The 24,524-nt window shown below is 34.3% G+C and overlaps 3 protein-coding genes across 6 annotated transcripts in view; all 3 read right to left on the bottom strand.

The window, feature by feature from the left end:
* The window catches only part of LOC109100094 (rapamycin-insensitive companion of mTOR-like), a 32,254-nt gene extending 26,714 nt beyond the window's left edge, over positions 1 to 5,540 (bottom strand). For both annotated transcript variants that reach the window (XM_042752420.1, XM_042752410.1), the window contains exons 1-6: positions 5,431 to 5,540; positions 5,245 to 5,292; positions 4,319 to 4,416; positions 2,123 to 2,187; positions 1,823 to 1,954; positions 68 to 131 (exon numbers count right to left, since the gene is read on the bottom strand). In XM_042752420.1, coding sequence (XP_042608354.1) covers positions 68 to 131; positions 1,823 to 1,954; positions 2,123 to 2,187; positions 4,319 to 4,416; positions 5,245 to 5,292; positions 5,431 to 5,500 — 477 coding nt within the window. In that variant the 5' untranslated portion in view covers positions 5,501 to 5,540. The remainder of the gene's footprint in view (positions 1 to 67; positions 132 to 1,822; positions 1,955 to 2,122; positions 2,188 to 4,318; positions 4,417 to 5,244; positions 5,293 to 5,430) is intronic.
* Positions 5,541 to 6,750: 1,210 nt separating this feature from the next.
* On the bottom strand, positions 6,751 to 19,334 carry LOC109101145 (FYN-binding protein 1-like). Of its 3 annotated transcripts, none has more exons than XM_042752437.1 (18): positions 19,069 to 19,334; positions 14,660 to 15,218; positions 13,412 to 13,541; positions 13,135 to 13,193; positions 12,882 to 12,904; positions 12,587 to 12,627; positions 12,123 to 12,282; positions 10,941 to 11,100; positions 10,660 to 10,756; positions 10,555 to 10,565; positions 10,358 to 10,421; positions 9,586 to 9,626; positions 9,225 to 9,291; positions 8,109 to 8,208; positions 7,869 to 8,031; positions 7,741 to 7,771; positions 7,040 to 7,071; positions 6,751 to 6,950 (listed from the first exon to the last, which is right to left on the bottom strand). In XM_042752437.1, the coding sequence occupies exons 1-18, from the start codon at positions 19,069 to 19,071 to the stop codon at positions 6,928 to 6,930; spliced, it is 1,764 nt and encodes a 587-aa protein (XP_042608371.1). In that variant the 5' UTR covers positions 19,072 to 19,334; the 3' UTR covers positions 6,751 to 6,927. The 3 variants fall into 3 exon arrangements, with proteins under 3 accessions (XP_042608371.1, XP_042608364.1, XP_042608375.1); XM_042752430.1 differs by having other exon boundaries at positions 9,580 to 9,626; XM_042752441.1 differs by having other exon boundaries at positions 9,580 to 9,626; positions 18,710 to 19,334.
* A 1,031-nt stretch (positions 19,335 to 20,365) lies between these two features.
* Positions 20,366 to 24,524, bottom strand: part of LOC109100792 (uncharacterized protein C5orf34 homolog) — a 9,087-nt gene continuing 4,928 nt past the window's right edge. Inside the window, exons 3-12 of the mRNA XM_042752453.1 lie at positions 24,161 to 24,524; positions 23,443 to 23,541; positions 22,762 to 22,882; positions 22,582 to 22,673; positions 22,241 to 22,310; positions 22,004 to 22,162; positions 21,256 to 21,377; positions 21,053 to 21,175; positions 20,833 to 20,873; positions 20,366 to 20,733 (exon numbers count right to left, since the gene is read on the bottom strand). The exon at positions 24,161 to 24,524 is cut by the window's right edge and continues 244 nt beyond it. Of these exons, the coding sequence (XP_042608387.1) occupies positions 20,564 to 20,733; positions 20,833 to 20,873; positions 21,053 to 21,175; positions 21,256 to 21,377; positions 22,004 to 22,162; positions 22,241 to 22,310; positions 22,582 to 22,673; positions 22,762 to 22,882; positions 23,443 to 23,541; positions 24,161 to 24,524 (1,361 nt within the window). The 3' untranslated portion in view covers positions 20,366 to 20,563. The remainder of the gene's footprint in view (positions 20,734 to 20,832; positions 20,874 to 21,052; positions 21,176 to 21,255; positions 21,378 to 22,003; positions 22,163 to 22,240; positions 22,311 to 22,581; positions 22,674 to 22,761; positions 22,883 to 23,442; positions 23,542 to 24,160) is intronic.

Consider the following 24,524-nt stretch of genomic DNA (forward strand, 5'->3'; position numbering starts at 1 on the left):
AAGAACAGATTGAGATTAAAGTCACCCAACACAAAAACCATACACAGGTTAAACTGATCGATCATACCTTTCTGACCAGTCTGAGGGCTTGAGTTCTCTCCACCTCATTACTTTGCTGAATGTCAATACACCTGAACACAGATCAACACATCAGAGACATTCAAACATCTCATCTGAGGCTTTCTGACCAGGACACTGAGGCTGAAGGTCAAGTATGATCACATTTTAATTTTACACTGAAGGCAAGCTAATTATTTCATAAATCTCAGATGAAATATGGCAAAAGACAGTAGTGCATCTACATTATCACTTTGTTTTGTGAAGGGAAGTCACTTTTATTTCTATAGAGCTCTCTATAACAGACAGTACAGGTTGTTTCAAAGCAGCTTTATAGTAATAAACAGGAAAATAACAGAATCAATAGCTATGTTTCCATCCAAAGTTGTGAATTTAACTTGTGCACAAATTGGAATAATCACATAAAACATCACTTCCTGAGAAACTGGCACTAAATATCACAAAACATCAAACCAGATATCACTAAGAAAAGCAGAAGAAGCCACTGAATATAATCATTTTTACATATGAGACCCTGGAGCACAAAAGCAGTATTAAGTCTCTGGGGTATATTTGTAGCAATAGCCAAAAAAACATTGTATGGGTCAAAATTATTAATTTTTCTTTTATGCCAAAAATCATTAGGATATTAAGTAAAGATCATGTTCCATGAAGATATTTTGTAAATTTCCTACTGTAAATATATCAAAACTTATTTTTTGATTAGTAATATGCATTGCTAAGAACTTCATTTGGACAACTTTAAAGATGATTTTAAAAATATATTAAATTTATTATTATTTATCAACCTCACATTTTCAAATAGTTGTATAAACCATCAATGGAAAGCTTATGTTTATTATTAAATATATATTATATTTATTATTATTTATTCAGCTTTCGGATGATGTATAAATCTCAATTTTGAAAAATGTACACTTAAGACTGGTTTTGTGGTCCAGGGTCACATATAATAAATAACTTGTGCCTCAGAGGAGACGAGCAGACGAAACACAATAAATGCGCTCATTGCTTTCGGAGCTGTTTGGGAACACAGTGATGGAAGACAGAAATACTTTGACGACAGACTTTACGCTGACATTTAAGAACGACCATAACAACATTTCAGATGATGTGCAACAGGATCGATCTGCTGGTTAATCAAGTTATGCCAAAGTACGCGCAAAGTCAAGTGACTTTTTGATGCACATTTATTTGGTAAATGTGTTTCCACCTCCCGTTATTTGCATCAACTCTTTTTTGCACAAGTCAAAAAACACCTCAAGCGGACAAAAACTTTTTGCAAATAAAAGGGATTTTATTTTTTTCAAAAATTTGCCATTTCCTTCACTTGTTTCTGATATGAGTCATACAAAATGTGTATGAAACAGGACGATAGAAACAGATACTGATGCAAACTTCATCAAATATGACACTGATTCCAATTCTGCTGTAAAGCAGCTCTAAAAAAGCCAATAGTGTCTTTATTCAGTGCAATGAAACAGATTCATTTATAAGCAGCTCTGCTGAAGACAGTAGTAGCGTTACTCAGCTCAAGTCATTTCAGTGTTGATTCAATTCAGTTCAATAACACCACTAATGTTGCAAAATTTGTCAATTATGAAACTAATTCAGTTTGGCTTCATACAGCTCAATCTGGTTCAAGTTTTGCTTTCATCTGATTGTATCAATCATTGTGGTCAATCATTTTAAACCTAATGGAATTGGAAAACACTGAGGACACAAAACAGGTGTGCGGACTCACCTGGAGATCAGGTAATCCACCTGCAGCTGAAGAACTTTCTGGAGGACGCTACTATCATGGATCAGATACCTTAGTGCTCTCAAACCTGCAGCCCGAACCTCCTTCACCTCATTCAGCAACGCTACCCGCAGACTAAAACAATAAAGAGAGAACGGAAAACACCAGAAGAGCACTACAAATCAGTCATCCGTGAGATTCCATGATGTTTGGGATGTAATCTCAGAAGGCAGCTGTCTACAGTATGTAGTCAGCAACGAGCTCACTAGGTTTTGGAACACAGTGAGATATAGTTCTACTTACCAAATGATGATTTCCTCGTATGTAAATCCTAATTTCTCTTCACAGTGACTTACACTGTTCAGGAGCTGAGAGAGAAAGAGAGAGATGCTCATCAGAAATATTCTTGCACCAAGTCAGAGAGTTCATCAGGCTGTTAATGGTTGATGCATTAATATATAATAATGCTCACAGTGTACACTACTGTTTAAAAGTTAGGGCCAGAAAGATTTTAAGAAATTAATAGGCCTACTTCTATTCAGCAAGGATGAATTCAACAGATCAAAAATGACAGTAATATGTTTATATGCTATGTTAATGCTGTTATTTTGAACTTTCTATTCATCAAAGAATACTGAACAAAATATATCAGTTTCCACAAAAATATTAACCAGTACAATTGTTTTCAAGATCGATAATAATCAGAAATGTTTCTTGAGCAGCAAATCAGCATATTAGAATGATTTCTGAAGGATCATGTGACACTGAAGACTGGAGTAATGATGCTGAACATTCAGCTTTGCATCACAGCAATAAATTACATTTTAAAACATATTAAAAAAAAATTGTATTTCACAATATTACTGTTTTTTCTTCAATAAATAAAAACAATTAAAATAAAACTAATAAATTCACAAACAATAATAAAATGATTAATTCATTAAATGTCATCATCCCGCTAGAACATTTAGTTTCTGACATGTAATATATGTAATAATATATTGAGTATTTTAGAGCAACTGGAATGTTGTATCAACCAATCAGGATCCACGACAGAAAATATGCATTTATAATTAATGAATTATTTTAAAGCTATTTCGAATGCGCACAAAGTTGCAAAAATTGATGAGATGCATAAATTGAACCCAGAAATAAAAAGTGAGACAGACACATCAACAACTGCACTGAGCACACCTCACAGTGTAAAATTAGTCTCCTAAACATGTTTGTGTGTGTGTGTTACTGAGGAGCGTAACGACTTTGGCAGGCTGAGCTTGCATATGTATGTGTTTATGATGATGTCAGTGCTCAGGCAGTCAGAAGGGGTCATGTGACCCTCGGTGAGGATTAGATCTCCTCTATCACAGCATCCTTAAAAGGCCACACACAGCACTCATGCACACACACCACTTGAGTTATTATTCACCAAAGCTGAGAAAATCACACTTAAACACACACACCTACTTCTGCACTAACAGTCTTACATGTAACCTCAGTCCCACTGAGATGAAACTCTCACACACAAAACAAGCTCGCTCAGAAAGAAAGTGAAAGCGAGAGGAGGCGCCCACTAAGACAAACAACCCGACAACACACACACACACACACACACACACACACACACTGCCTGCTGCTGTTTACTGTGTTACAGATCTGCTCACAGGACCAGGCCTTAAAAACACTGCATTATAAAAAAATACAAAAAACACCCCCTTTGTCAAGTCAAATAAAATTAAATTTATTTATATAGCAAATTATGATGTTAATGTTTATAATTACTTAATATCTTCTTTGCCTTATAGTCACATTTAGCAGATTAGAGCTGTGCGATAATATAGTTACATTTTGCAATGATATGAGCAATCATGCATTTGAGATTCGCTATATAGTGTATAACGCTTTATGTACATATATTTTAAGTATGCGGGTAAATGTGGAATCAAAACCCAAAGTATATATCCAACCTCAAACTATCAACTAGATACTAGTTTCTATATAATACCTTATATTTAGATACCTAATCACTATATCAAAATCACTATCTCAAAATTTATCAAACTAAATTTAACAAAATTAGTGCACATTTAATATAACAATAATAATTTTCATATTTAAGCATGTACTACATCCCTGTATTACAAAACAATTGCATTTATGTCCTCTGATTAATCAAGTGGGGAAGTATGGTGAAATCTAATAGTTAAATTTTTACCCTGGGTCTTGCCTTAAAAGCTTTTGCAATACAAAAATGAGTTCATGCAATGCAGATCAAGCTCAGGGCCACTCAGAATATACGGCTGCAGAACTCGAAAAGCATTTTTTGGCTAATATAACAATGCTTTCAGCGATCAATAAGAGTGAATTTAAACTTAATTTAACCATGTTTACATTCAGCGTATTTCGCCTCAAAATCAGTGCAAACACTGTGAAGAAAGCCTTCAGATTCCATGCAGACCTGGTCATGATCTTCTCTTGTCACTAAAATGAAAGTTGCACTACCTTAACAAAGTTGTTCAGGTGGCCAAGCTTCCTCATGTTGGAAACGCCGTGAGATCTGGCAACGTTCTGAAGGATCTCACGCATGTTATCTGAGGGTTCTGTTGAAGGCAAAAACCATAAATTAACATAATTAGGTTAGTAGTCAGTTACTGCTAACATATACTAAGTATTCAGCATCCATGACAGTAAATATGCATATAATGGTTTATTAACTTTGTTATTATTCTTTAAAATCTCTCTTGAAATTAAAATCACATAGTTTAGCACACAGCAACATAACAATATTTCATAAAGTATCCCCATATCCACTATGAAGCATCACTTTTCCCGTGCAGAACTCTTGCATGTGAGCACATACATGATATTATGATCTAAATTCAGCAAACTTTTCCCTGCTCTAGTCTTTATTTAGTAGATTTCTCAAGAGAGACATCAAAAGCACTGGCACGGCAAGATTCATCAAGATCAGGCTCATCAAAGACTTTTTGCACCAGCTTAGAAGAATCAAAGTTTGAAGTCTTAAAACAGTCTTAATAGGCAGCATGCACAGAAATGAGAGCATCAAAATGCTTAAAGACATGAAGTGTTACTGATACAGTCTAACCGAGCTGAATGCACTAGGCATGAGACAACACAAACTGATAGAGCTGTGCACTACAGATCAAAACAACACCTGGGCCCCAAATCCTAGTGAGCTGACTAGCTAGACAGCACTTCTGAGGCATCACGTGCGTAAATAACAAGGTCTATTTAGGCAACCCATTAGGTTTGGAGACAGTGAACATCTCATTCAGCCTCGTTCTCCTGTCTACACTGATGGGGAAATCACTAATGACAATTTCTTTTGGATTTAAGTGGAATCCGATCATTTCTTGGTTATTGTTACAGAGAAGCATTATTAATTGGAGCGTTATGGTGACTCTCACCCCGCGTAAGGTCCAGCGGTACATTCTCCTCCCCGCTGTCATTCCGACCTGTCAAACACACACAAAAACGACACGATAAAGACACCGTAAGGTCTTATCCGATCTTTAACGAATGCTACACAAGCAGAGGGCTATAAACCGCGCCGGCTGCGCGTGGTAGCGGGGCTGTGGGTGCCGGTAACTTGCCTCTCATCCGTACACTCCGGGTCGGACGGCCGCGGATGCTGACCGCCATGTTGGCAGGGACGTTCATCATCACAACACCGGAACTCTCGTAACCTCTCGCGATGCTTGAGAGCAGGCGATTTTATAAACACAACTCTAAGCACTTGAAAGTGAAACCTAGTTTTTATGTATTTCCTAATGAGATTATTTCCTATACAAAGCTTTTAAGATTACGTAGAATAAAAATCTAATAATTTGTTTTTGCTATAATTATTTTTAATTACTGTTATGCAAAGAGTATTATTTTTTAGCATGTGTTTGTCAAAAAAAGGTCAAGCGATGCTGAAGGAACTTTGAAGCTTTTCTCTGTTCAGTATGTTATAATGTTACATTTTATATTGTCATAAAATATAATTATATATATATATATACACCCACACACACAATAAATATTGTACAAATTAAATACAAAATTATTACATAAAACACTTAAAACACATAAATGATGGACATATCTATATCTACATATCTATCTATCTATCTATCTATCTATCTATCTATATATATATCTATATATATATATATATATATATATATATATATATATATATATATATATATATATATATATTATATATATATATTATATATAATATATATATATATATATATAATTACTAACAAGGCTTACGGCTGAAATTGCAGTCAGTACTAAAATATGTGTAAAGCTAAAAGATTAGTCTTAGATCAATGTGTTATTACAAATATTAGCTTTATTTATAGTATTTGAACTTTTTTGTTTTTACCTCCATTTTCTGTTTTTATTGTCATTCCAAATACACACACGCACGCGCGCGCGCACACACGCACGCGCACACACACACACACCGCTGTTCAAAAATTTGGGATCAGTAAGATATTTAATGTGTTTTAAAGAAGCCTCATCTGTTCATCAAGGCTGCGTTTATTTGACCAAAAATACAGAAAAAACAGTAATATTGTGAAATATTACTAACATTTAAAATAATGGTTTTCTATTGTAATATATTTTAAAATGTAATTTATTCCTGTGATCAAAGCTGAATTTTCAGCATCATTACTCCAGCCTTCAATGTCACATGATCCATCAGAAATCACTTTAATATGCTGATTTATTATCAATGTTTGAAACAGTAGGTTATTTTAAAGTATATTAAAATAGAAAACCAATATTTTAAATTGCAATAATATTTCACAATATTACTATTTTTTCTTTTTTTCTGATCAAATAAATGGAGCCATGATAAGCAGAAGAGACTTCTTATATATATACATATATAAAAGAAGAAAAAAAAACAAAAGGCAGGATCACAAATTACTTTATTCCTGCTTAGGTGACTTTAAATATACATTTTATAATATTCACTATATATCATTCTCAAACAATGCACAGTTTGTTTGTTTTTTTTGGTAAAAGAATTAATGACAAATAAGGGCATTGAAAGATGATAAAAACACACTAGATGGGTTTTTCCATGCTTAGTCATTGTCGTAGACACACTCTGTAACAAATAAGTACAGAAAATCATTGCAGTAGAAAATGATGACTAAATATACTTTCATCAACTGTAGCTGTGCACGTTAAACCTACCGTCACCAATATCATCATACACAGAGGCGTCCCTTAGAGAGGAGAGGAAGTGAGACACAAAAATAAAGCATTTAAATTAAATCAAAATGAACATTTACTCAGAATTCACTAATATGTGACCCTGGAGCACATAACCAGTCTTAAGTCTCTGGGGTATATTTGTAGCAATAGCCAAAAATACACTGTATGGGTCAAAATTATAGATTTTTCTTTTATGCCAAAAATCATTAGGATATTAAGTAAAGATCATGTTCCATGAAGATATTTTGTAAATTTTCTACTGTAAATATATTAAAACTTCATTTTTTGTTAGTAATATGCATTGCTAAGAATTCATTTGGACAACTTTAAAGATGATTCTCTCAGTATTTAGATTTATTTGCACCCTCAGATTCCAGATTTTTAAATAGTTGTATCTTGACCATATATTGTCCGATCCTGATAAACCATACATTAATGGAAAGCTTATTTATTCAGCTTTCATATGATGTATAAATTTCAATTTCGAAAAATTTACATTTAAGACTGGTTTTGTGGTCCAGGGTCACATATTCACTATTATTTAGGCATATCAAATGAGCCAAGTGTGCTTAGAAAAGCAAAAACTGTAGCTAGTGAAAGAAACATGCTTTTTTTTTGCATGCAAAAATATCGTCTGACCAGAATAGAAATAGAAATAGAAACAGCAAGACTATACTTACTGCTCCAAATTAGCAGTAGACACATATCCGACTGAAACAGACAGAGACTCTAATTAATAAGAGTTTGCTCTACTGCTGTAATGTGCACTTGCTGTGCAGCACATGCATTATTTCCTAAATCAACTCACATTTTCCTTCGCTGTTCCTGCCGATGAGTTTGTCATTTCCTGGATGAACTATCACATCAATGATTTCTCCAGGTTTGATTGGCAAGTCTTTATTACCAAACTTCTTTACAGACAGCGACTGGAGAACAGTAGCTTGATACAGCACTTTGATTTCCGCATTATACTGCGAGAAGAAGCAATGAGGGTTAGCATACAGAGTCATTCATTCACCATTCATCAAACAAACATACCATATCTTACTTTGAACTTCTTCCTAAACTCTTTCTCCTCCTTCTCAAACTTTTTCTTTTTCTTCGGGTCCATCTCGTCTGTCTTGCTGTTTGAGCTGAACTTTGGGAAGCTGCGGTGAATGTGGGACGGAAAAATATACAAAAGTGATTTTTACATATTCTGAAGAAAACGCAAGAGATGCTTATCTGTGCAAAACTCACTGCTATAATGTGGAAGTTGGAATGCTGTTGCTAAGGTGTTCAGAGTGGTTGCTAGGGCATTTTAGCCAGGTGAAAATCCTAGGACTTAATACTTAACATACACTACTGTTCAAAAGTTTGGGGTCAGTAAGACTTTTTTATATTTTTTATATTTAGCAAAGACACATTAACACAATTAGCAACAAAATAAGTGACAAGACACAGATTCAAAATAAAAATAAGTGGGTAAAATTAATTATGTAATCGTCCTGCTGTAGGATTAATTTTCTTTATGGAAAAGATAAATTTTTCGTGTCCTTATTTTGATGCCAAACATGAGTGTTTATTATTGTTTTATCATCTTAAGATCATTTTAAACTTCTTTTTGTAAAATGTATTGTTATATAACTTTTTTATGCAATAAATGCAATAAAATGTTTTGATATTATGTAATATCATGCAACGACTTTAAGACATTAAGTGATTTAAGCAACCACTCAAAAGCTTGGGGGCAGTAAAAATGTATTGTATTAATAAATGCTGTACTTTTGAATTTTCTATTCATCATAAAATACTGAAAAAATATCACCGTTTCCACAAAAATATTGAGCAGCACAATTGTTTTCAAATCCACATATTAGAATAATTTACACAAATAAATTACATTTTAAAATAGAATTATATATTTAAACAGCAAACAGCTATTTACAATTGTAATGATATTTTACTGTATTTTTTAAATAAATGCATCCTTCGTGAGCAAAAGGACTTCTTTCAAAAACATTAAAAAATCAAACCGACTCAAACTTTTGAACAGTTGTGTTACATAATGCCTTGCGAAAATTGTAAAGTGACGTCCCAAAAACTTAAGCGTTCACGGGAAAGCTCACTTACTTAAATAATATGAAAAAAAAGAGCTAATTTTCTGTAACATGCATGAACTAACCTGTTAGGACACGGAGGAGGAGGGAAGTCTACTGGGAAAATGTCATCATATGTTTCTTCAGTGGCACCTGTTGAACAGAAACCAAAAACCGCAGGCTCTGAATGAAGCATTTACATGTATGCATATGGCAGATGCCTTTATCCAAAGCAACAACACTGCATTCAAGGTAAACATTTTCTTTATGCATTCCCTGGAAATCATTTCAATGTTCTTGGCTTTGTAAGAAACTATAGAAACACTCAACCATTACATATAAGCAAGCAATGACTGAATATTTTATGCATTTCTGAATCTGCTGTTTGATTATTCATAATATATTATATGAAATGTGCAGAGAAAATCCAGTATTACTCACACACACCATTAAATGCCAGAGGCTCTGGAGGAGGTGGAGGGGGAAAGCTGCAAAATAGCAGTAAAATTACAGCAGGTGGCGGTAAATCCCCTATATATGTGTGCTTCAGTTTAAAAGGTGCTTTAAATAATACTCTTTTACTTAAAAATGACTTTAGACCTTCACCTATCAGTGAGGAATTTGCATAGATTAGGGTTTTTTAATATGACACAATATACTTTTTTATATAAATATAATATAAATGACTATACTATTATATAAAATGTATAAAATACATCCACATGTACTGTATTTATATACAAGTATTTTTAATATAAATGTTTAAACATGGTTAATTATAAATAATATCATTTAAGTTTAAAACCACTAAATTTATTAATATAGAAATGAAGACGATTTGGTTAATTTACATAATTCAGTTCATATTTTTTATTCAGCTTTGCCATCACAGGAATAAATTATATTTTAAAATGTATTCAAAGAAAACTAGCTATTTTAAATTGTATTAATATTCTAGAATGATTATATAAAATATAAATTAATTAATCAACAAAGGCTGCATTTATTTGCTCAAAAATACAATAAAAATACAGCATTTTCTATCAAATAAATGCAGCCTTGGTGAACATAAGAGGCTTTTTTCAAAAACATTAAAAGTCTTGCTGCACCTTAAACAGCAAGTGCTGAGCATGAAAGTTAACTAAAACTTGCTGTCATAATTGTTTGGATGAATATACTGGTATTTGTGAAGTATTAAATGATTTTGAACATGAGTCACCTGAAATCAGCTTGTAGATCATCTGGATAATGATAAATATCATCATCACATTCAGCTTCTGGCACTAGTCATGTGACAAAATCATGAATAAGGGGAAACAAAAAACAAAAAAAAGTTTTTTTCTTCACTTGGCACTCACTAAATGATTGCAATGTTATTTAATTTATATTTATTAAATGTATAATGCAATGTCTTACCATCTGGTAGACTGAAAAAAAGAGAGTTTTTTAGTAAAAAGAGAAATAACAATTAACCTGAGTAATGTTAATAATCTTTAATAAGCGTATAAGTTACTCTCTTACTTATGGACGTCATCATCTGCGCACACATCATCATACACATCCTGTTCATCCTGTGTGCTTCCCACAACAGCTAAAGTGTCAGGCTTCACAAAACCATCTACACGTAAAACACACCAACACACAGTCAAAATAGCAGCTGAAAATGGTTAGAGACCAACAGGAAGCTTCAGCCTAATAAAGATGTTCAGTTGTTCAGTTTAGCAGCTCTTGTTAGCTAATGAACATGACTGGATTCTTTACAAAGTAAATACAGTGCAGTGCAGCGCAGCAGAGTAACTCACAGAGGCCTCCGGTGTTTCTGGCGAGCCAATAGTCCTTTGGGTTTTCTGTTTTACGTACAATTTCAATGCTCTCTCCCTGCTTCAGTGGAAGTTTGTTCTTTCCTCCCTTGTGATTCACACTGGCCTTCACTGTTTCCACCACCACAACAGGACCCTTGATCTATCCGAGCACAGACAGCAGTGATGCCGTACGTTTCTTACAGTCTTTGTCACTTATTATAGTTTGCATTCAAAAAATAAATAAACATGTTTACAAAACTGCAACAAAATTACAGTTACATAATGTCTATGGGAAACACTCATGAAAAGTGAGTCTGGGTCACAAAATGAAAAAATAAAATAATAATAATAATAATAAATGAAATAAATACACATACACACACACACACACACATATACTGTATATATATATATATTTTACTTTTCATGTTATATATATATAAACATGATATTTTTTTCATGTTTCTTTTCCAGTTATAATTATGTAACTGTTGTTTTGTTATAAACAAAATTACAGTTACTCAATGTCTCTGAGCAAAGAAACTCATGAAAACTGAGTCTGGGTCACATTTCATGCAAAAATAAATAATGTATAAATTTATAAATGTGTATATATATAAAAATAAATTTTTTTATACAGAATAAAAAAAATTAATAATGAAAATTGTTTAGCCAGGGAGGGGGGGTGGGATGCACATTTAATCTCAGAATCAAAATTGTTATGTATATTTCACATAAACAGAATATATAGTTCATATACATATGTATAAATATAAATATATGAATATATAATTTTCCGCCATGATCACAGTGGTACATATATATATAAAATCTGTCGGAAAGGGATGTTTAGGTACAAAATAAATAAATAAATAAAACCACAGCTCACAAAATCAAAGCAGAATTAATTGTGCACCTCGACCTCGAATAAAATGATTTTTTTTTAATCAGCATAAACTTATTTATATCATCATAAATAAAAGCCAGTAAAACAAGTATTACTATGATCATGGAGGAAAATGAAAAAAAGAAAGTCATAATTCTAAAATAAGTCTTATATTTATGTGAAATATAATATCAATTTTGAGGAGAATTGTGTCTCCAGGTGTGTTCTTGACAGGTTTTGTGAGATAAATAATATAATGAAATAAAACAATGAAAATGAAAATAAACTGTAATCACTTTAAACTTTTTCCTGGCCTCCTGCTCCCTTTTCTCTCTCTCTTTCTTCTCTTTCTTCTCCTGCTCCAAGCGTTTCTTCTCTTCTTTTTCCAGCTTTTTCTTGAGTTCTTTTGATTCTTTTGTCGTCTTTTCTTCTTTCTGTTCTTCGTTCTCCTCTGGCCTGTTCCATTAGCAGAATTTTGAGTGAGTTTTTCCTTATTTGTTTTCATTAATCATATTAAAATTTGAGCCCAACTGATTTGCAGCCTTTGCTAAAGACGAACCATCTACATTTTCGGAAGAAAATGTAAGTATCATTTGCCTGTGCAAAAATATTATGATGCTAGCGTGCTGCTTCACAAGTTTATTGAACAGTGAAGGACAAGTGAAACTTAATACTTTGGTTCAGGGGTTTGCTCCAATTACTAAATATTATGAGCAATAGTAAATGAATGAATACTCATACATTAAATGAACACTCTCACCAGTTTTCATCCAGATCCTCGTACATGTCCTCTTCTGACTCCTACACAAGAAACAAACAACAGCATCATCACTGGCTTTGTAAAAGTTACTGCATCCAAACCAATGATCCATAATTAGTGACCTTCTGCTCACTAGAGGTTTTTTCAGTCCATTATAAAATGACATGGTTGTGAATGCTGTCATTTCCTTTTGAGATTCTGATTCATTTACAGAAGTTTCTCAGCAGCCATATGTAATGCTATTAGAGATGACAGTTTATATGGTATAATTAAACAATGAACATTTCATCTTTACCTCAGGGTCATTGCTGCTTTTACCTAAAACAGAAAGAGATGTCATTAATACAGAATAATAATAAAAATAAAAAAAGACAAAAAACCTCAGCACTAATGATGGAGAAAATCTAAAGTCACACCTAATGTCTTAATGTGAGAACATGTGATATATTTTGTAAGGCAATGGCATTCATACATTAAGTATCCAGATATTTCTTAGGGTCACTGTATGTGTCAAACATTAATATTAATAACTTCTCTGTGAAAGGCACCTAGTGAAGTCTCCATCCGGCTCATGACATCCGTATCATCGTAATAACCCTCCTCATCCCTGTTCACAACAGAAGAAACACACTTTTCACAGTAAATACAAGCTTACTTTTAAACTGCAGCTTTGTCTAAAGAGTAAAACATTCAAGTGTACTATTGAATTCCCTTACAAAAAGAAACTGTGCTACAGTGTACGATATCAGGGTGGTAAGACTTTAAACTCATATGAACTCATACTATGAGCTTAGTATATGCCATTTTTAAACGTATCACACTCACACTGGAGGGGGAGCAGGTGGAAATGTGAAGGCTGGTGGTGGGGGTGGAGCTGCAGATGTGATTGACAGGCGATCTGGAGGCGGTGGGGGTGGGAGGGAGAAACTTTCCTCAAGGTTGCTGGTGTTGAATACTGATGAACCAGCAGACAGAAACAGAACATAAAGTGAGAAGTGCATGTGTTTGTGTGTGTGTGTGTATATATATGTGTTATATATATATATATATATATATATATATATAGATATATATATATATATATATTATATATATATACTTGAGGTTATAGTTCACAATTCAGGGAAATACCTTTTGGATGTTTAGACCAGAATAAAATTGGTCCAGAAAGTTTTTGGACACACTTTATGAATGCCATTAGGAAACAACACATCAAACCACCAGAACCAAAAAAAAAGTTGCTTAATTACTGTGAAAATAACGTTTTAATGCAAAAATGGTTCTACTATAGGATTCATTTTCATTATGCAAAATATAATTTATGCCTTTTTAAACTTATATTGTTTATTATTATTATTTCATCATTCTAAAATAATTTTAAACTTCTCTTTTGTATTATTTTCTTTTAAAAAAATACTTTTTTATATTTAGTTATTTAATGCAATGATACTTCAACATTTTAAGTGATTTAAACTACAGTTTAAAAGTTTTGGGCCAGTAATATTTTTATTAGCATTAAATTGATAAAAAAAAAAACAGTAAAGCCTTTTATAATTTTACAAAAGTTTTATATTTCAAATAAATGCTGTTGAACGTTTTATTCATAAAGGAATCCTGAAAAAAAAAAACATGTCACAGTTTCCACAAAAATATTAAGCAGCACACGTTTTCAACATTGATAATAATAATAAATGTTTCTTGAGCAGTAAATCAGCATATTAGAATGATTTCTGAAGATCATGTGACACTGAAGACTGGAGTAATGATGCTGAAAATTTAGCTTTGATCACAGGAATAAATTACATTTTAAAATATATTCAAATAGAAAACTGTTATTATAAATTGTAATAATATTTCACAATGTTTGACCAAATAAATGCAGCCCTGGTGAGAAGAAGAGACTTCTTTCAAAAACATTAAAAAACAGTAATGTGTCTAAAATTTTACTGGTATTGTGGGTGTAAATTCACATAATTTCATACATCTACAAAGAATGAACTGAATCTTTCTCCTCTGAATAAAAACAAATCAGTTTAGCTTAAATGAGCTTCATCATGAAGGTCCGTATCTTACCGTTCCCTCTGAACCTGTTGAGGTTAACATGTGGAGGTCTCTGTGGTTTGGCAGGACATTTTCCTAAAGCAAACACACTGGGAAGAGACTTCTTTTTCGGCACTGACAAATCACCAGTAGCTGGTCCCGGTGCTGCAGAGATCTTTTCATAGAGAATAGGTTTCTGCATAATAGGCAGTTTGGCAGGAATCTGGGATCCGGCTCCAGTGGGGGCTTGTGTAAAAGCGTTCTCCTGTTTTCCTCTACTGGGCAGCTTCACTCCAACAGCATCACTTCTCGGGTCATCACTGGTCTTGTTGTTAGAAACTGGAGGATTGAATCCAGCCTCCATAGAGCTAACCATGAAGTTGGGTTTGACCATGAGTGGTTTAGGCAAAGGCCTGGAGCCTGCGCTTTTATTCACGTCCACAGGTTTAAGTTTCGGCAGCTTTGAGATCAACACTGGATTCTGGTCATGATTCCCGGCGCTGCTGAATTGATTGTTCGGAGCAGGTTGGGAATACAAACTTTCACCAGACAGTGAGTTAAAGTGAGACATCAGGGATTGTACATTAGAGGCCTAAAAATGTACAACATAAAAGAAACATTAGCAACACTTTACAATAAGGTCTCATTTGTTAACATTAGTTAATGCATGAACTAACCGAGCAATATATGTTCACAGCAACTATTAAAGGGCACATATTATGCAAAATCCAATTTTACATGGTGTTGGGACATAAATGTGTGTTGGCAGTCTGTGAACATAACCACCCTAGAATGATTTTAATCCCCATTAAACCAAACCAGTCTCATTAGGCATGCCCTTTTGATTCTCTTAGCATTGTGACATCACAATGTTTAGGCCCCGCCCACAGTCGCTGACTGACAGTCCTGCATTACCATAGTTTCCGCCCTCAGCGAGTTGTATGTGGTTGTATACTGTCTTCCATTTTCTCCGCGCCTGAGAAGCTGTAATGTCAACTTCTAGTAATCAACACAAAACCTCTTTTTAAACATATAACACTTAAAATAACATCTTTTATATTCTTCACTCTTACTTAACATAAAACTTATAGCCATGATGAAATAAAGGCTTTTTAAAACTTTCTGAATAAGATTTGAGTGCCTCCGACTATTATTATTCTTACGAATTGAATCATCTCTTGCACCCAAAGAGCACCGAGACAAAGTACCTATACCCCGTGCAGCACTTCTTTTGTATTCTTTACTTTTACGTAACATTATGTCTGCCCAAATCATTTCACTCCAGACTGCTCTGTGAACGTCATTTTAGTGCTTAGCTAACGTTTTAACCGTATTTGTGTGCGTCTGTTATTTAAGTATTTTAATTGATCAGTGTCATGCTGGTAAGATTAGTTAGCGTGGCGCTGTTATTTCGGTAGGGCTAGCAAACACATCCTCCCTGTGCTGTCATGTTGATTCTACTGCTGTAGGTTTGCAAAGCAGAGATGTACAGTAGTTAACATTTGAAGTGGATCAAAACCTTTCATAAAAGTTGTCCTAAAACCAAAAAAATACCCGTTCTTAGATTCTCTCTGGGGTTCAGGTCTGGTGACTTGCTGGCCAGTCAAGCACACCAACACCATGGTCATTTAACCAAGTTTTGGTGCTTTTGGCAGTGTGGGCAGGTGCCAAATCCTGCTGGAAAATGAAATCAGCATCTTCAAAAAGCTGGTCAGCAGAAGGAAGCATGAGGTGCTCCAAAATTTCTTGGTAACGGGTGCAGTGACTTTGGTTTTCAAAAAAACACAATGGACCAACACCAGCAGATGACATTGCACCCCAAATCATCACAGAGCTGTGGAAACTTAACACTGGTCTTCAAGCAACTTGGGCTATGAACTTCTCCACCCTTCCTCCAGACTCTAGGACCTTGGTTCCAAAAATAAAATACAATACTTCCACAAATCTAAAAAAATTACTTTACACCACTGGGCAACAGTCCAGTTCTTCTTCTCCTTAGCCCAGGTAAGACACCTCTGACGTTGTCTGTGGTTCAGGGGTGGCTTAACAAGAGGAATACGACAACTGTAGCCAAATTCCTTGACACGTCTGTGTGTGGTGGCTCTTGATGCCTTGACCCCAGCCTCAGTCCATTCCTTGTGAAGTTCACTCAAATTCTTGAATCAATTTTGCTTGCTAATCCTCATAAGGCTGTGGTTCTCTCGGTTGGTTGTGCATCTTTTTCTTCCTCACACGTTTTCCTTCCACTCAACTTTCTGTTAACATGCTTGGATACAGCACTCTGTGAACAGCCAGCTTCTTTGGCAATGAATGTTTGTGGCTTACCCTCCTTGTGAAGGGTGTCAATCATTGTCTTCTGAACAACAGTCAGATCAGCAGTCTTCCCCATGATTGTGTAGCCTAGTGAACCAAACTGAGAGACCATTTTGAAGGCTCAGGAAACCTTTGCAGGTGTTTTGAGTTGATTAGCTGATTCGCATGTCAACCTTTTTCTTTTTTGTTGAGCTAGTGAATTGGTGGGTTTTTGTAAAATGTGATACAAAATCATCACAATTAAAAGAACCAAAGACTTAAACCACTTCAGTCTGTGTGCATTAAATTTATTTAATACACAAGTTTCACAATTTGAGTTGAATTACTGAAATAAATGAACTTTTCCACCACATTCTAATTTACTGAGATGCACATGTATGTACCAAGAGCTCCTAAAAAAAACAACTTATAAAGATAAAACCTTACAATAAAGTTCATTCTGATTCTGAAAATCTGAGAACTTCGTAACTCACCCCATGTTTGCATGAAGCCACATCAAATCATGTGGCTTGTTGAGGAGACGTATGCTATGACTTTTTTATGCAACTGAACTTGCACGGTGGACATAAAATGGAGCAAAAAAATCCCATAAACGTACAATAAATGGGGGCCTATAGATACCTGATTCTGTTTCAAAACAATAATTGGTAACACTTTACAATTATGTTTATTATTTAACTACTTTAGTTAACATGAACTAAGAATGAATAATACGTCTACAGCATTTATCAATCTTAGTAATGCCAACACTTACTAATGCATTATTAAAATCAAAAGTTGTGCTTGTTAACATTAGGTAATGCACCATGAATTAACATGAACTAAGAATGAACAACTGTATTTTCATTAACATTAACAAAGATTCATAAATACTGTAATAAATGTATTGTTCATTGTTCATGTTAAGTAATACATTAACTAAGATTAACAAACGGAACCTTATTGTAAAGTGTTAACGATTATTTTAAAATATAAAAATCCTGCAATTGTGATATACAGGTGTTTTGAAACAGAATCAAGCATCTATAGGCCTCCATTTACTGTAAGTTTATGGGATTTTTGCTCCATTTTATTGCCCACCATACAAGTTCAAATGCATAAAAAAGTCAGCTTTTTTATGACATCACTAAATTCACTGATGAACTGCCTTTAACTGAAAACTGAGTGTTTACTAATTGTCCTTCTGCATTGGCACACTATTTTCCTATTTTGATACTCTAAAGCTGCATTGACACAATCTGTATTGTTAAAAGCACTCTATAAATAAAGGTAAAAAAAAAAAAAATCCTTGCATGCAGTCAATACAACTCACATTTTCTTCAGAAAATAAAAAATGTATTAACTATAATCACTAATGTTATAATTAATGCAGCAATATACATCCCCGTCTTAAGCAGGGTATACTGCTAAAACAAGTGGAATATTTTAAAAAGCTGTTAAACTGTGCATGTTCACACCTTTAGGGTTCCACCTTAACACAACTCACTGTTTACGTTCACAAGCGTGAAAAAGACTGAGAATTTGTATACTGCTGTCTGCTTCTTCGAAATGCAGCTAAATGATCAATATCATTGCATTCTCATCAATCACATCATATAATTATCAGTCCTGATAAGAAAATCCACAAGCATCAAATCACTATTGCTATTATAGCATCTGCTCTATTATGCTGCACTAACACAAGTATAATCAAGAACTAAACCATCAACTATCATAATAAAAGACGCTCATTTAAATAAATCAGCACGATCGATCTCCCAGTGAACTCACCCAGTGTGTGCAAGAACACAGTGGCTCTGAAACGAGTGAGAATCACAAATACACCCAGAGGAAATGCATGTTTCCAGTACTTTAATAAGGAAGAAGTGTAACCAGGTTTCACTATCGAACATCACGACCCTGATCTGGTGTCAGGTTTATCATCAGCTCAAAACCACAGTTTCATTCTTTGGCCTTTCAGAGTGAGAAACAACACAAACTCTGGTCAGGTGGTCAAACGCCTATTATATAAGCATAAATGATAATCTCTGCTGTTTATTTGAGGAGCATATGAAGGTCAGTCTTCTAATTCAGAACCCCACTAAAGTCTTTCTCCAATAGCACTCTTGAAAGCAAAGAACAGGACTCACCATGATGATGGCGCGTGCTGGAACAACTGTCACTAGGTTATTAGTTTGTCTGAGGAGTCTTTTCAAGAAGTGCGGTTGAAAGAATGGGAGAACTGATGACTAAACAAACTTTTGCCACAACTTTTTTCTTCCTTCTTAAAGTGTTACTCCACCGCAAAATGATAATTTTGTCATAGATGATTTACCCCCCATGTCGTTCCAAACCCATAAAAGCTTTGTTCGTCTTCGGAAAACAAATGAAGATATTTTGGATGAAAACAGGGAGGCTTGAGACTGTGCCATAGACTGCCAAATAAATAACAGTGTTAAGGTCCAGCAAAGTATGAAAAGCATCATCAGAATACTCCATCTGCCATCAGACGTGCAATCTGGGTTATATGAAGCGACGGGAACACTTTTTGTACGTAAAGAAAACAAAAATAACGACTGATTTGGAGAGACACAGAGGAGAGGAATTGTAGAATAAAGTCATTATTTTTGTTGATGGCAGATGGAGTATTCTGATGATGTCTTTCATACCTTTTATGGACCTTGACTCTGTTATTTATTTGGCAGTCTATGGGACAGTCTCAAGCCTCCCTGTTTTCATCCAAAATATCTTAAATTGTGTTCCGAAGACGAACAAAGCTTTTACGGGATTGGAACGACATGGGGGTAAGTGCATAATGACAAAATTTTCATTTTGGGATGGAGTAACCCTTTAATGGCATAAACGTTTGAGCAAAACACATTCATTTGAATCAGTGAGTGAGAAATATGTATTTATAGGGCAAAGAGAACTTTAAAACATTGTAATTATTCATTTCAATTAAAATCTGATATGACTTTGCATAGTACATTGTTAAATGAAATGCCATTTAATTATGATAAGAAGGAAGATATTACATATGTGTTTGTATAAAAGCCAATCATAATGCCATCTAAAAACCTTAATAAGTGTTGAATCTTGCAAAAATATATCAAGGTTTTCACCTCAAGATTACAAAATATAAATTATATTATCTAATTATACTATAAATTATGTTATAATTACAATTTATATTATATTACTATATAATAATAAATCACAATTTTGCTAGAAAATTAATCCTGCTCCTTTCTGACACATCATTTTCATAACAATTAAGCACATTTTCTCAAAAGTGATAAAGGCAGTACAAAAATACTACCATGATGTATAAATTCTTACAATTTAAATAATTTTATATATATATATAAATTTATATATTTTTATTTATTTTTTTAATAAATATGTATTCATTATTTATTTTTTATTTTTTTCAAAAAACTTCTTAGTTTTAAAATAATGGGAATTGGGGCTAAAAAACAGGACTTTTTTATTTAATTTACAATAAAATATAGTTTCTTGCTATGTTTTGGTGTGAAATATGACCCAGATGTGTTCTTGACAGGTTTAGTGAGACTCATTTTCACTGAATAAGTTCCATAAAACCAAACAATTTTTCTGGAAAGCTGTATGTGTCTGCATTCAGTTCTACGGTCTGTCTGATAAGAGCGTGTCGATGTCCTGTATGGCTCTGGAGGTTTTCTGCAGAGCCTCAGAGATGCAGTTCTCCGTGAGTTTGATCTCAGGTGGGTCAGAAAAACGCTCACAGCTCAAAGATCTTCCTGTAGGACGCAGGACGGGGCTGTTCTCCAACAAAACTGGTGGATTATTTTAAAGAAAAATCTACCCAAGGGCATTCTGCTCTCAATAATCAAAATCCAAACCAACTCAGTCACATAATCTCACAAAAAGGATACAGTTAAACCTCTTGATCTTTTCCAGTTCAGAAATAACAGATCTACAGGGACGTAAGAAATCAGAATGATTAAGAAATTTTGTTTTTTACCATAAATACTGACATTTCCAGGTGAACTATCCTTTTAAGAGTGACTGATATGCATCTTGCAGGTCATGTGATGCAAATGACTATAATAATAATAAAAAATAATGATCCAGGGAATAAGAGTTCCTCAATACCTGTACGTTATTGGCTGAGGTGTTTCACAATGGGCGGAGTCTGAGAGAGCCACACCCACTGCACTCATGCTCTGATCTGTCTGTTTCACCCAGTCACACCACTGCACTACTGCCGACACATACCTGAGAGAGAAAGAGACAAAACAAGATATTAAGGATTTTCAGAAGCAACTGGTGTAATGAATATTACATCATCTCTTTACCTCTGATAAGTTTGGTCTGTCTCAACTTGGACAAGAGTTTGGTGCCCATCTGGCAAATTGAGCTGGCACCACCTGTGAGACGGTCTGGTTTCTGCCCTGAGTTTCTGTTCCATTTCTCCACACTGCCAAAAAAAAAATGATGAATGCATAACCTTTAATAATTACAGGATTTGAAACAATTTTGTTTATTGACATGGTTTCAACTAAACTGAATTTACACTCCTTTGAGAATATGTGACATGCTGCTTGATTAAGACTTGGACAATAAATAAATAAATAAAGGAAAATTTAAGTAAATTACATAAATGTAAAATAGGTTAAATACTAATAGGTTTTTTTACTAAATTAACACAAAGAAAAAATATATTTAATTATCATTTATGTTCAACAATACAATTATACAATATATTCATTCATATTTTTTTTTTAGATAATAATAATTATTATTTTTATTTATTTAAAATAAAGTTCTAATTTATAAAAAAAAAAAACATGCAGCACTGCACTTCTGTGAACATGTTTGCACAATGCTGCAAACAAATTGTTGAATTTTAGTTTGAATATTTACGTAAATGGAACCTAATTCACCTTAAAACATAGCATTTTAATGGTTTTAAGTATATCAAAATGTTTCAACTGGTGAAGAGCTGAATAAACGTGCAAGTGAGCTGATGCATTATCAGGAGTAGGATATTATCCCCCGTGTCAGCGTGTGGTTGTATTCTAATGAAGTACATCCGTGACGTACCTGCGCAGGTGTATATGTGTCAGACTTCCACATCATCTGTGCTCTAACTCCATCCAGAAACAAGACCTCCACAGTCCCGTCGGAGAGCGCTTTAAAATATCCCGTACCTGCCACCATTACCTCCTGAACCACACATACACAATCACACACCGCAGCCTGCTGAAGACAGAACCGTGATCATCATCATACACATCCATAAACACCGGACACAGTGGACAGAGCGAAAATCACACGCACCTCGTTCCAGCAGTAAAGAGAAAGCGGGGCCCTCAGCGAGCTCCTGGCCTGGATGAAGCATTTCAGAATCCTAATGAAACAGAAGCAAAAAAATATTAATATATGCACGTTTGTGGAATACACAGAATATACACTATACTTTATCACCCCCTAGTGACTGAACTCTATACATTTAATTTAGTGGCTCAAGGTTGATGTTCACTTGATGGTGGATGAGACTCCTTCCCCTTTATAAACAAATGAGATACTCAATGTTTTAGGAATAGTTTGACAGCTATCAGCTATCCTGTGAATCCTTTGGTTTTGACGTGAGCTGTATGCTTGTGAACCTCTCATCTCACCTGCTGGCCCGCGTGACAACAGACTGGACAGAATACAGCTGACCTGGCACATCAGGTGGGAGGCCACACAGGTAATACACACACTCGGCCGCCTGAGAACACACAGAAATCAACTCATCTTCTGAATCATGCAGTTAATGTATACACTCAACCTTTTCAGACCTAATCAGCATGTCGTACATCTCCGTGAGCAGCTCCGGCTTTGTGATGCGTGAAGTAATTGGCTAGGACTCCATTAGATCTGATGACTGAACCATCACCAGGCGAGATCTCTACCATCGGTATCACTCCATCTATTATACTGAAGGAGACAAAAACACATGAAATCATCATCAGTGTTAGTTCCCAAACAGACTCTATTTGTTCAACACACGGCCATTAAAGGGATAGTTTCCCCAAAATTAAAAATTCTGTTATCATTTACCAATTCTGTCTGAATTTCTTTCTTCTGCTGAACACAAAACAAGATATTTTGAAGAATGGTGGTAACCAAACAGCTGACGGTAGCCAATGACTTTAGTAGTATGGGAAAAGTCAGTGGCAGCCTGCATCTGTTTGGTTACCAACATTCAAGAAAAAAGACAATGAAAACAATTAATTCAACCTTGAAAGGGTTTTTTGTGCTCATAATTCCAGTCAGATATTATTGGAATCCCAGAGGCATTATTTGATCCTTAAAAATGGGTTCCAAATTAATTATTCATTCCTTTTTTTTTGACTAGAAAATTTTCTTAATGTGCTTAAACATATTTTAACCAACTTATCTTTGACTTAAAAAAGTTATCAGCCTGTTAATGGTATTTAAGATGATGCAATGGGTAGTGGTGGAAATCTATGAACATGAAATGAATCAGCACTCACCGGTATATGATGCCTTTACACCAGAGCACTTTCACCAGCTCAGCTGTGACTTCCTCTTCCTGTTCCAGCAAATCAGGATTCACAGCGTCATATCGCCATCTGAACATCACATTAATGTACTTTGAGTATGGACACACTATGAGAATAAATGAGAGGAATAAATCTCCCTAAAGCCAGGTCAAATTTCACTCCATATAAATAAATAATAAATCAATCAATAAATACTCATCACAACTAAGCCTGACAAAAAAACAAACAAAACACAAACACACAATGTTTCCAATGACACACCATAAAATATATATAATTATATAATATCATAATATAATATGATATTATATAGATTTGGGATATAATATATATAATATTTGTCTAATATTCTCCCTCTATAATATATATCTAAATATATATAACATATACAATCTTATTACTATATATATATAATATATATAACAAAGGATATATATATCTATATATAGTGCTAATATATCACTATATATATTCCCAGACTTAATCATATATATATATCATACTGATAGAGGTATAAATATATATAGATATAAACCCTTATAAATATAAATATAGATAATATATATATATATCTAATATATATATACATATATATATATATATATATATATACATATGAGGTTTATCCAGATGAAGGCAAAGAGAAAGAGATGATATGAGAATGTATTTTGTGTCAGGTGTTCCTCACCTGTGCTGATGAGGAGAGGGACATTTTAGAGGCAAAGGTTTGGGAAGCTGAGTTTTCAGCCCTGTTTGAGATGTTTGTCTACCATCTCCCTCTGTTAAACCCTTTCTGTCTTGCCCACTGACAGTGTTTATCTTAGTTTTCTGTGATTCCCGATGCGTGAATGCTAATGACAGAGGATAGCGCCACATCTGTGGGTAAAGTGCTCGGGAATGCTGCTGGATCACTCTGGTGTACGCGTCCACCTTCCCAGACTTCAATCTTGTTGGTTCCAGTCTTTCCGTATCGGTGGTTTTCACGACTGACCCTAGACGGTCCATCGAGGCACCCGCTGAGGCTTCAGAGAGGTTTAAACCCTTAAACACGG

This window comes from Cyprinus carpio, chromosome A5, assembly GCF_018340385.1.
Source record: "Cyprinus carpio isolate SPL01 chromosome A5, ASM1834038v1, whole genome shotgun sequence".
Taxonomy (NCBI): domain Eukaryota; kingdom Metazoa; phylum Chordata; class Actinopteri; order Cypriniformes; family Cyprinidae; genus Cyprinus; species Cyprinus carpio.